At 50.6% G+C, this 12719-nt stretch overlaps 2 protein-coding genes across 3 annotated transcripts; one reads left to right on the top strand and one right to left on the bottom strand.

Annotated features, from left to right (window-relative positions):
* Positions 1-118: 118 nt before the first annotated feature.
* On the top strand, positions 119-4724 carry Elovl1 (ELOVL fatty acid elongase 1). 2 transcript variants are annotated; one of them, XM_034502095.2, is made up of 8 exons: positions 119-276; positions 2623-2682; positions 2850-3040; positions 3199-3279; positions 3396-3452; positions 3528-3633; positions 3713-3849; positions 4010-4724. In XM_034502095.2, the coding sequence occupies exons 2-8, from the start codon at positions 2637-2639 to the stop codon at positions 4223-4225; spliced, it is 834 nt and encodes a 277-aa protein (XP_034357986.1). In that variant the 5' UTR covers positions 119-276; positions 2623-2636; the 3' UTR covers positions 4226-4724. The 2 variants fall into 2 exon arrangements, with proteins under 2 accessions (XP_034357986.1, XP_034357987.1); XM_034502096.2 differs by lacking the exon at positions 119-276 and adding an exon at positions 1649-1906.
* A 304-nt stretch (positions 4725-5028) lies between these two features.
* On the bottom strand, positions 5029-9545 carry Cdc20 (cell division cycle 20). Its single transcript, XM_034502094.2, has 10 exons — positions 9105-9545; positions 8851-8999; positions 8657-8753; positions 8410-8538; positions 8116-8312; positions 7903-7997; positions 7596-7824; positions 6855-6980; positions 5631-5748; positions 5029-5277 (listed from the first exon to the last, which is right to left on the bottom strand). The coding sequence occupies exons 1-10, from the start codon at positions 9283-9285 to the stop codon at positions 5099-5101; spliced, it is 1500 nt and encodes a 499-aa protein (XP_034357985.1). The 5' UTR covers positions 9286-9545; the 3' UTR covers positions 5029-5098.
* Between the last annotated feature and the right edge of the window lie 3174 nt (positions 9546-12719).

Genomic DNA, 12719 nt, shown 5'->3' with positions numbered 1-12719 from the left:
AAGGGGTGGAGAGCTGGGGCTGGGTGTGCTTCCTGCCCCGGGATCTGGCGACCCGCCCTTGCTCCCGCCCTGGCGGCCAGGCAAGCGCTGGACGGCCCCTCCTGCCTCGGCCAGCCGCCCAATCAGCAGGCGCCCCCCGCCCGGCCCGCCCCCTCCCCCTCTGGTGACAGAAAGTCGGCCCAGCAGATGAGGAAGTGGCCGGCAGGCGGCCCAGGGGACTTCTCTCCGGCCCTGATCTCCTTGAGCCCTTCACTGCTGCCCGCCTGGCTCCCACTGGTGAGTGTGAACCTTCCATGGCTCCCCACGTGCCAGCGCCCCCTACCTGGCTGGCCAGGCTAGCCCTGCCCTGCCCGCCCTGCCCTGCCCAGGCTGTGGGCGAGGCTGTTCCTGGGGCGAGTGGGTGGGAGGTCCCAGCTACTGGGCTGGGCCTGCCCAGCACTATCCCTCCCCGGCACCTTGGCCCCTGACCCCCATTTGCTCACACCTAGTTCTTTTCCAGCACCTCCTGGCCTTCCTCCCTTTGCCTCCTCCTCTCTTTCCCCTTCCTGCCCCTTGTCGGTGCCCTTTTTCCTTTCCATCCATCTTAAGGGAACTGGCTCTGTTCCACCGCGGGAGGGGTGGTGCACACCCGGGTTTCCCTCAAGCTTAGGGAGAGATCCTTCTCAGAAGTCTGGACTCCCTCCTGTCCCCGGGGTCAGTGTGTATCTACTGGTGTAAGTGGTGGTGAAGGGCGAGTGAACTGGAGGAGGTGGTTGAAGGAGATAAGGAGCTGGCAAGCTCACAAGTGTCAGAGAGGAACTGTGTGTGAGCACATGCTTAAGTGCTAGGCCCCACTCCAACATAAGTCACCACCAAAAGTGTGACTGTAGGAAGAAATGAGTGTCACTCACCAAGAGCTCTGTGTGAAGGAGGGAGGTGTGGGTGAGATGTACCCATGCCTGGTCAGCTGTATGTGCCACAGTTAATGCAATCCCCGACAGGTGTGAAGTTTAGGAGCCTGGCATGTCAGAGTCCAGTAGGGGGCCTGTTTTGGTGGTGTGGTCAGTAAGATATGCATGGACTGTGTGTGGATGTATGCTGGCTAGCTCCTGGTATGGTCTGCATGTCTCTGGAGTGGTTGAGAGCTGTGTGATGAAGGTACATATTAATGTGTGATAGTGCAGATGTGGATGGTAGAACTCGAGCCCCAAGGCAGGAGAGTGATGGATGGAGAGCACCTGGAGCACTCAGCTTGTTGGGCAATTGCTGGATCCCTCTGGGACAAAGTCCTAGGCTTTCCTGGGTCTAGCCTAAGTTTTTGTATCCCTGTAAGCTTTCCCTTGACATTCCTTCCAACTTTGAGGAGGAGGGAACCTAGTCCATGAGGCTCCCTCCCAGAGGAGGGAAAGATTCCTGAGACCTCCTCCACTCCCCCACCTCCTCACATACCACTGGTATCCTTACCCCTCCCTGGTAGGGAAGGGTGATGCCCATTCTGAAGTAGGACAAACTGAGAATTCATGGCTGGTTTGAGAGAGAATGCTGGGTGTGGATTTTTAGCAACTTTTCTGGCTTTGGCCAGATGTCCCGGCCAGAAGTTTCTAGAGACCCTACAAATTTAGCTTATCTGGCTGATCAAAGGTAGTGTCTGGGGCCTTACTTGGCTTTCTCAATTCTGGTGGGTCCTGCTCCTCTAGGCATTGACCTGTGGCCTAGACCCACCCTCCACCCCATGCCCAATGTAGCGGGGGCGGGAGGAGGGCGGGGCTGCTGCAAGATCTAGTCAGACAGGTGGAGCTGCCAGGGCAGGAGTCTCAAAGAGCCAGGCTCCTGGAGTGGAAGAGAGAGAGGAGGCAGAACTTGCCAGTGAGAAGAGGGGAGGAGAGGGGCTGGAGGTGAAGCACTGGAAGAAGTCAAGAGGCTGGAGGTGAGAGCCTGGGAGGCAGGGGGGAAGCCTGGGGCACTGGTGTTGACCATGGGAAAAGTGGAATCCTAGGTTTGTTCAGGTACTAGAAGGGACGGGGGGGTGGGGGGGGGGGGGCATGGAGGTGGAAGTCCGGCAGAGGACAGAGGGGAGATGGGAATCTTGGGAAAGGACCAGAGGGACTTTACCTGGGAGAAGGAGGTTATGAGAGGAGTGGCTGAAGGGGAGAGTCTCTAGAGAGAAGCATGTCTCTCAAAGCTGAGAGATGAGACTGCCAGTAAGGGTAAGTGAAGAAGTTCACTGAAAAGAAGACCTGTCTTGTGAGGAGAAAGGCTCCAGAAGGAGATGTGGATGGCAGAGTTCTCTCAAAGACGGAGGCAGGGAGGCAGGGAAGGGAAACTCTTGAGCAGAGTGGAGGGGAAGGTGTGGAGGGGAAGGGTGGGACAGCTCTATCCAGGCAGACAGAATACTTGGGGAGCCAATGCTCCATTTAAATTACCTTTTCTCCCAGTATGCCCCTGCTCACTATGGTCAGGATTAAACTTGGGGCCTTGTGCATGCTAGGAAAATACTTTACCACCGAGCTGGACTCGGCCCTATCCTTTTGTCAGTGAGGCATCAGTTGTCTGATTCTGTGTCTTGTCCCTGTGGGCCAAGTGTGTCATGGGGGGTGCCATGCAGTGGTCCCTGTCTGATGCCCACTCTCCATCCCTCCTTAGAGATCTTAGCCAGGATGGAGGCTGTTGTGAACTTGTACCAGGAATTGATGAAGCGTGCAGGTAAGCCGCTATCAATAGCCCTGCCTTCCCTTCTTCCCTAGGATCCCAGGATCTAGAGTTGTGTCCTAGGGAAGTCTTTATGAACTACTTGTGACCTGACCTCATGTCTAGACCTGGGAAGGCTCTTAAGCCCTGTGACCCTTACTCTTATTACATCCTATTCACAGATCCCCGGATCCAAAACTACCCTCTGATGGGGTCCCCCTTGCTAATAACATCCATCCTTCTGACTTATGTGTACTTCGTCCTATCACTTGGGCCTCGAATCATGGCTAATCGGAAGCCCTTCCAACTTCGAGGCTTCATGATTGTCTACAATTTCTCACTGGTGTTACTCTCCCTCTACATTGTCTATGAGGTAGGCTGGAATGCCGAGGCTGTAGTTTCTGTCTGCAGGCTAAGAGTTAGGGTACTGGGCATGGGCAAGAGCATGGCAATATCTATTCCAGAGGTTGTTAGCAACAGGAGGGGCTGCTGGGAGGGGGTTGTGGGGGTCTAATCCACTCTTTTTCTTAGTTTCTGATGTCTGGTTGGCTGAGTACCTACACCTGGCGCTGTGACCCTGTAGACTTTTCCAATAGCCCGGAAGCACTTCGGGTAAGTAGAGCCTTAGGTAACCATAATTATAAGCAACCTAGATGAGAGTCACTTGGCCAGTTAGCAGAGGCTCTTTGGTTACTGTTAAGTATTAAGGCTGATCTAACTTCTCACAGATGGTTCGAGTGGCCTGGCTCTTCATGCTTTCCAAGGTCATTGAGCTGATGGACACAGTGAGTACTTAAAGCTGCTAGAACTTGGGAGTGGAATGGAGGGCCCTGGCACTCAACCTCTCCTCCTTCCCTCAGGTGATATTTATTCTCCGGAAGAAGGATGGGCAAGTGACCTTCCTGCATGTCTTCCATCACTCAGTGCTCCCCTGGAGTTGGTGGTGGGGGATAAAGATTGCTCCAGGTGAGCAGTGACGGCCACAGGAGCAGAGGGTGGCCACTGAGAGTAGAGGCTCATCTGACCAGCTTCTTTCCCATCTTAGGAGGAATGGGTTCTTTCCATGCCATGATAAATTCCTCTGTACATGTTGTCATGTACCTTTACTATGGATTGTCTGCCCTTGGCCCTGTGGCTCAGCCCTACCTTTGGTGGAAAAAACATATGACAGCCATTCAGCTGGTAAGGAGCCTGTTGGGCCTAAAACCAAACCCCCAGTATTTCTTAGTTCTTTCTTCTAACCATCCAGTCTCACCTCTGACCCCTGCCTTCCCCAGTCAAGTCTTTTGTCTATTCCACTTCTCCTGAACCTATTTCTGACCCTTGTCTTTTTCTGTCCCAGATCCAGTTTGTCCTAGTCTCACTGCACATCAGCCAGTACTACTTCATGCCCAGCTGCAACTACCAGTACCCTCTCATCATCCACCTCATCTGGATGTATGGCACCATCTTCTTCATCCTGTTCTCCAATTTCTGGTATCATTCCTACACCAAGGGGAAGCGGCTGCCCCGTGCAGTTCAGCAAAATGGAGCTACTGCCAAGGTCAAGGCCAACTGAGAAGCATGGCCTAGACATTGCCCACCTAAGTGCCTCAGGACTGCACCTTGGGCAGCATCCACAAGTGTCCTGTCTACCTACACCCATGACCAGGGCTCTTGTGGTCAGGACTGAGTAGGCGGACTGGCTCTCCCCTCCCTACAGCGGGTCTACAAGGGACCACTGTTCCCATTCCTTCTCCCAGCCAGCTCCAGGGATGTGGCCTCACTGCTGTCTGCCACCAGAACTGGAGGCTGAAAGGGCTGGACACTTACTTCCCCCTCCCTGCCTTAAACTCGGGAGAGGAACACTCAGGGCTGGCCCACACCCGGGTCTTGTGGCCTTTCTCCTCACACTGAAGAGGTCAGCAATAATCTGTCACTGTGGACTCAGGCTCCCTTTTCACTCCACATTGAAGCATGAGCTTCTGGGCCAAAGGTCAGGATGGGCAGGCAGCAGGCCTGGCAGTGCAGGCTCTGCACTCACTTGTGTCTTAATTAAAGTGACAGGAAACCACTGAGATTGTGTGTGTGTGTGAATGAGGTGGGGAACACAGCTTTAGCTCTGGCTTGGTTACAAAAGGGATGGATGGTAGTGCAGGCAGTGATTCCAGCTACCGGGGAGGGAACAAAGCAGGAAGCTCACAAGTTCAAGGTTAGCTTGGATCCTGTCTCAAAATAAAAATGAGGCTCAGTAGGCAAGGCTCTTGGTTCAGTCCCCAAAAACACAAAAAAGAAGGTGGAGGAAGAAGTGGCCAAAAGTTCCCACAAGACTTGTAGCTCTAGTCAGAGTAGGGGCAGCCTGTAGGAAGGATGCTGGGACACAAGAAAGAAAGATACGAATTTTATTAGGAAAAAAAAATAAAAGAAATCAAGAGGGGAAATGGGTTTGGTTTCAACGGATGCCTTGGTGGATAAGGCTACTTTTAGCTACACTGGCTTTTTCCCTCTCCCGCCGAAGGGCAGGATCCAGCTCAAAGCAGCGCCACAACCGTAGAGTCTCATCGGCTGCTGCTGATGCCACTGTGGCCCCATCCGGACTCATCGTGAGACTCAGGACCCGGGCAGTGTGACCTAGGGTGAGAGCGGTAGTTCATTTGAGTATACACATGTATCCTCCAACCAGATATTCGCCCTTCTATAATTCAAAGGTATTATTATGTTTGCAGAGTTAGGTTGTACATTGTTACAACCAATACCAAGGCATTCTAAATCACACCTCCCACCATCCTCACCAAAGCCCATGGCAAGCCATTAGTCTGTTAACTCTACATTGACCTGTTCTTAACAGTTCACATAAATGGAATCATACTTCCCATCATCCTCACCAAACCAGGGCAAGCCATATTAGTCTGTTGATTCTCATTTCGTATGAATGGAAACATATACTATGTGGCTTTTCTACCTGGCTTCCTTTTGCCACCTACCTTTGAGCTCAGCCACCTTGGCCATGGTTGGGTACTTCCAAATAACCAGCTGGTTCTGGGCAAAACCATGACCCGAGATAAGCTCCTTATAGTGGGGAGACCAGAGGATGGAGCACACCTGTGGAAAGGGGGCATTATGGGCATGATATTAAGCCAGGGCTACTCAGAATTGAGTCCATTCTAGTATTAGAAACCCTATCAGGGCTACAGATTTAAGCTTAATGGTCACAGTCCTTACTGAAGCCCCAAGACAAAAATCTGTGTTACGATGAATCCACCAGAGTTACCCAATGTAATACCATCGGTGACTCCCTGTGTAACTCCAACCATCTGCCTTCAGAGCCCATGCCTGCAGTGAAGGCTGAGCAAGGGGATGGACAGGGAAAGCTGGAGTATTTACAGCAAGGCACATGAGCAGCAGGCGCCTCAAATGCTCTCATGTATTTGAGTTTATGCTGTAGGTTGTGGGAGTCATCACAGGCTTATGAACAGTAAGATACCACTCAGATTGTGAAGTATACAAGACTTCAACAGAGAATATGTGGGAGCCTGGGCATGGGGGTGCATGTAATCTCAGCACTTGGATGCTAAAGCAGGAGGATCATTACAAATCTGAGGCCAGCCAGGACAAGAGCCTGTCTCACTGAAAATGAATGAATGAGGACTCCATGCCGAGGGAGGAACAGATGTAAATGGTATTCCAAGGTAACACTGAAATGAAATGTCTTTTTTTTTTTTTTTAGTTTTGAGACAGGGTTTCTCTGTGTAGCCCTGGCTGTCCTGGAACTCACTCTGTAGACCAGGCTGGCCTTGAACTCAGAAATCCGCCTGCCTCTGCCTCCAAAGTGCTGGGATTAAAGGCGTGCACCACCACCACCCAGCAATGAAATGTCTTAGGATGAAAGATCAGGTGGCTTTTCAGATTTCTAAGCAGGCTCTGCTATCTGAAACAGGACAAGAGGAACACAGTACATGTTGGCATGTACATAAAGGCATGGTGAAGTGACAAGCTTAATTGGGACATATGGAGGTGGTACTTGAGGGCTGGAGACAAGCCAACTAGGAAATGGGAATGCCAATGAGGGCATTCCCAATGAGAAATTTAGAAATGATTAGGTAGAGTTGGAGTAGATTTGGCTGTTCAGAAATGCCACATAGAGAAACACACCTCTGCTTGGGATAGGTTAAAGCATGAATCATCAGTAGCAATCACAACAAAACTACCTGGGAATGCACATCCACAGCATTCAGACAGGCCCCAGAGCAGACGTTCCAAATACGGATGTGTCGATCACTGGTACCTCCTCCTGTTGCCAGGATATTGGACTGCCAGGGACACCATGCAACAGCCTGGGTGGAATGGATAAAAGCTGGGCAGTCAGTCAGCAGATACAGCAGAAGCTCTATGTGTAAAAGTACTGAACTTTCCTATGCCCTCCTTACACTTGACATGACACAGAAACCTGGTCTATGTATTAAAGAGCTGTTTGCACTATAGCTGGGCAGGGTCATCTATTCTAATCCAGCTATGATGCCTACCACTCAGCGCCTGCCCTGTTACCTGACAGCTCAGTCTTGCCCTGGCTGCTCTTGCTCCCATCAGTCTCCTGAAGACTCTCGCCGTGACCTCTCCTCTTCCCACCAGCACCTGCTCACTGGGACAGAAGTCCCACCTTAAACTCTCCTCCCCAGCTATAGGCTGATCAGCTCTTTATTAGCCAATCAGAAGTGATAATTTTCACACAACACCAAGACAGACAGGAGATGCTTCAATAATCATGACAATGCCAATGTTGGAAGGCAAGCAGCTCTCTGGGCACAGTAATCATCATCTGAATACACAGTGCATAAAACCATCTCCCAATGTCTAAGTGTTACAATTAAACTCAATCCCACCTTGTCTTCTCCTCTTAGTAGTTTATAGCTGAAGAGTCTGTACAGACCTCAGCTCAAATGCTTTCTCACCTTGACAGCACCTTGATGTTGAGTGAATGTTTGCAAGGGAACCCAGCCACTTTCTCCAGGACCACTAGGCCACACGTTGACAATGTTATCATTGCCACCACTTGCCAAATGTCGTCCATCTGGGGCCCAGCGCAGCCCACATACTTCCTGGCTATGGCCACTCAGTGTGGCCACATGGTGTTCTGCTACCCGAACATCATGGTGGTGGATGTGGCCAGACCGTGAACCACTGAGAGAAGAAAAGAGATTTAGTTCTGGATGGCTGAAAGCAGAAAGATTTTGCTATAGACTAGCAAAAACCACTGACCTGGACAGGATATAGCTGTTCCAACTTAGGGAGCTTACTCGAGCAGAGTGACTGGTCATATTTCGAAGTCGTTTCTGCTGCTGCACATCCCATAACTGCAGAGGCAAGACAACAGGGTCACAGATTAAAGCCAGGCCTCAACAGCCTTCCAGCAGGGCAAGCTCCTCCCTGAGACCAATGACCATGGAGCCACAATATAGGGACCAGGCTCACCTGCACCTCAGCATTACTGGTGCCAACTGCTAGGTAGTTGCCCTCTTTGATCCAGGCCACTGAGGATATGTAGTCCCCAGGCTGCTCCATTTGCAACAACTGCAAGATATCACCCGAACCAGCATTCCATAAGTATACACTGTTATCCAGTGCCACAGCCAGCACATTTCCAGAGCTCCAATCCACAAGATTCAGGTCTGCCAGAGAAGAGAGAAAACATAAGGTCCTCTGTTGGACTGGTCCATTCCCAGGCCATCTTTCTCCATTCACAGACGAGGACAATGGTGCACTTACAGTAGTCATTCCGGATTTCAGGGGCATCAAGAATCCTGTCTGGCAGGGAAGGAATGTATCTGCAAGCCTTCCGGCTGGAGCCAGGCGTAGCTTTCTGACTATAGAGTACTTTCAGTCTGTTCTGGTAGCCTGTGGCAAGAGAGTGGGTCTAGACTTGGAAACTGATACCCACCCACACGTGGAAAAGCAGCCACATGTCTCCCCTTAGGAAGGACTGACACCGACCTCCATGAATGTCACTTCTTACCTTCTGGGGCATTCTGAGGTTTTCCGCTGAGCCTGAGAATCTTGGCTTCCTCCACATCAAAACCGTTCAGGTTCAGAGCCCAGGCTTTCTGATGCTCCTGAAATACACCGGTGGTGAGGTGAGGCAGACTGGTATCAACCAGGGGACAGACAACACATCAGGTCTCATGTCTCATGACCCCTGTGGAATCATACCTTCTTGGTGGGTGTTCCTCCGTCTTCCGGCTGGTTCTCCTTGCTCAGGAGGAAGCTGGCCACCTCCATTTGGGAAGCACTGCGTTGGGGGATATAGCGGTCACCTCCAGGTTTGCTAGGGGTGGTCTGAACCTTGGAACTAGATTTGCCTGGGGGAGGGAGAGAGAAGTCAGACACTCTGACGAGGCTCCTGGAGGGAGCATTTAGGCCGACTCTCAAGCGATTCCATCTCCCTCCACCGGCCACCCACTCACCAGGAGTTCGGCTCGGGGTCCGGCCGGCGCTGTGTGATCTGTTGGCGGCCCGCATGGGCGAGGGGGCTGGGCCTGTGGCCTCCTTTGCTTTGCGCTGCCAGCGCGCAATCGGTGCATTGGGGATGGGGGCGTCCAGTTTAAGCAGCGAGTGCAAATCGCTCTCGAACACGAACTGCGCCATGGCACGTCTACAGGGGAGAGGGCCGAGAGGCGACCAAGCTCGGGACCTCGTCGGGCTCCTGGGTTCCGCTTGCCACAGTTCACACCAGCCTGGCACCTCCCTGTACTCAGCTCTCCCAAACACAAGTCCTCCTCACAGGGCGTCAGTGGAACAGCTGAACCCGTACTTTTCTGGACCAACTAAAGGCACGCCGGACTGTTGTTCTTAAACTCTCCGCTGCTAGCGTTCATTGGCTCCTTCAAAACCCAACTGTCTTAACCGTCGCCCTTGCCGATTGGTTGCTACACTGAAGAGGGGCGGGTCTTCCGGGAGCAAGTCTCACGAGAGTGCGACGACCAAGCGTTTGAAACGGAATCCTGAACCCACCTCCAGGAACCTTAGTCCGAGCCCGAATCGGAGAGCAGGGGCGGGTCCTGCACAGCTAGTCAGTCCACGGAATCCGCTCCTCGCTGGGCTTCTCTCTGAGTTAGACCTGGCAGTTAGAGGATCTGGAAGCCTGTGAAAGGTCACACGAAGCCTGAATGTGGGTGGTACTTACGTTATATACACACAGGTCAACTCGACCCGGAGGACCCAATTGGGCTGGTGGCGGTCTGAATGGGGAGGGCACCAGAAACCCTGCTAGGAAGGAAGTAGGCTGGCCAGTGGTGGGCTTCAACAAACACAAAGTGAGAGGAAGTGGGGGGTCAAAACAATGATCAGAATTCCAGCCTTTTGTTGTGAAGATTAGGTTAGGCTGCTCTTGGGGACATCACATCCTGTGGCGGACTCTCGTGGGGCTTTGGATTCTTCAGAGTCCTAGAGATTCTGGGTTGCACCTAACCTGCCAGAGCAACTCCCGTTTTGTTTGTTTCAGACAAGGGTCTCACTATGCAGTCCGGGCTGGATCTCAGAGATGTAGTGGAATTTAAGGCGTGCGCCACCACACTGGGTTATGCTGATAGAAAAACTAATGTGCAATGCTAGGAATTTGCCTAAGGTCATAAAAAGAGGTTGGTTAGAATCCAGGTCTGGGGCCTGAAGAGATATCAGTGGTTAATGGCTTCTCGCTCTTCCACAGGACCAGGATGTTTTTTCAGGCAGCACACAACTACCTGGAACTCCACCTCCAGGGCATCGATGTCCTCTTCTGGCCTCCATAGGAACACACGCAGGTGGCACACACACCTCCTCCCCAATAAAAATAAAAATGTTTAAAAGAGGAGGGGAGGCTGGAGAGATGGCTTAGCTGATATCACTGGATGCTCTTTCAGATTACCTAGGGTTCAGTTCCCAGCACCCAATATAGGTTCTCAAGTATCTATTACTCTAGTCACAGGGGAGCCAATGCCCTCTTTGGCCTCTGCCAGCATCAGGTATGCATGAGGTACACAGACATAGATGTAGGCAAAACACATGCACATTTTTAAAAAGTTGCCCTTTGATCTCCCCACCCATAGTGCACCTAGTCTTTCCCATAGCAATGAAAAACATACCCCGCCCTCCCCCCCCCCAAGGAAGAATCTAGGATCTAGGTGTGACTCCCCTTCAACCCAGGGCTTTAGTGGTTTACATGAATATGCTCAAAAGGTAAAACAGCATTAATAGAAATAATAATGGGTGCTACTAATTGCTCATCTGCTAGCTACTACAGTAAAACAGTTAACATATTTTGGAAACACACTCTTCTTGTAGCCCAGGGTGGCCTTGAACTCCATGTAGTTCCAGGATGACCTTGAACTTTTTTTTTTCTTTTTTCCTCTGAGACAAGGTTTTTTGTAGCACTGGCTATCTCTTAACTTACTCTGCTACAATCAGATGCCTTTGCCTCTGGAGGGCTGGGATTAAAGGTGTGTGTTACCACACCTAGCAAGTTTACTGATCTCTTAAGGCAGATAAATAAACTGCTTTAATTTTACATAAAAAAAAAAAAAAAAAAAAAAAAAGAAAGAAAAGAAATTAGGTCAGAGAGCCTGGCATGGTGATGCAAACCTTTAATCCCAACACTTGGGAGGCAGTAGCAGGTGGCTCTCTGTGAGTTCCAGGACAGGTAGGGCTATGTAATAGAGACCTCATGTCAAAAAAAACAAACAAAAAGAAAGAAATTGGGTCCGAATGAGGTAAGAGATGTTGGGCACACCATTGCAGTCACAACAGTATGCTGCCTGGGGAAGGACTTGGAAGATGGTCCATCCTTAGCCTAAGATCACCTCTGGTGATGGCAGAATCTCCAGCTGTTGGCCAAACTCATTGTTGTTTCTAGCTCTGAAGCATTTGTTTTTTTTCATTTCTAATTACCTTGGAAAACTAGAGGTTTAATGTTGTACAGTTCCTCAGTAGCGAGTTCCTGAACCTCTGAAAACAGAAAAGGGTAGCCTGGTGTCAGGCTTACATATTAAGCTATGGAGTTTGGTTTTTATCTGCCAGGAACTGTGGGGACAGTGGAAGTTCCTGTGAAACATGTCAAGTGGTTTTCAACTTCTGGACTAAGAGAATTTACGACACTGCAGCTACAGGAGACATGTGCATTGTAACGTGTGCGTGTCTGAAGCCCCAGCAGTCAGCCAGGTGTGTAGAGTTGAGACCTTGCCTCTAAAAGAAAAAAAAAAAATGAACCTCACAATTAAGATATAGCATAGGCAAGGGATCTGGCCACTTGAGAATCGAGTCACTGGAGACACTGGGGAAAGGATAAGGACAATGAACCCATGGGGTTCATTTCAAAGGGCATGCGGAAAGCAAGCCAGACTTGAGTCTGGGAGCTCAACCGTGAGTCCAGCCTCTGAGCCCCTAGTGTCCTAGAACTGCCATAACCAAGTACCCAAAACTGGTTGCCCTAGAGGACAGATACCTTTGCCTCACAATTCTGAGGCTACAAGTGCCAGACTAAAAATGGTAGCAGGGTGGTTCTTTTGGGGAATCTGGTCCATGCTTCTCGGGCTCCTGGTGGTGATGGTGGTTCTTGGATTCTGACCATCTTCACCTGGGTTTTTTCTTCCACCATCTATGTCCAAAATCCCCCCTTTCCTCTAAGAGTACCAACCATACTGACTCATTTTAACTAGTTTTGTGTGTAATAACCCTGCTTTAAAAAAAAAAATCACTGTTAAGGTACTTGAGTTTAAGATTTCAAAGTCTACATTTTGGAGATGGGGATGGAATTCCATGGAATTCAAACAGAGACAAAGCTCTCAGGAATCCTCTGGTACAGACTCTGACTCAACCCTGTCCATCCAAGGAGACAAGGAGGAAGTGGTCCGATGGTAGCAAACAGGTGGCATGCGGAATATTCATACTCCATCCCTCTGCCAAAAAAAAAAAAAAACTCTATTCCAAGAGACTCAAAACTAAGCATTTGAATAATGTATTCCTCTGCCCCCTCCTACTGAAGGTGAACCTGTCTTGTAGTTATCCCCTCTAGGCCTGATGAGTTGTCCTTAGGTTGGTGCCAGCTT

This window comes from Arvicanthis niloticus, chromosome 5, assembly GCF_011762505.2.
Source record: "Arvicanthis niloticus isolate mArvNil1 chromosome 5, mArvNil1.pat.X, whole genome shotgun sequence".
Classification (NCBI taxonomy): Eukaryota; Metazoa; Chordata; class Mammalia; order Rodentia; family Muridae; genus Arvicanthis; species Arvicanthis niloticus.
The sequence above is the reverse complement of the archived record's forward strand: the minus strand, read 5'-3'. Positions and strand labels throughout refer to the sequence as shown.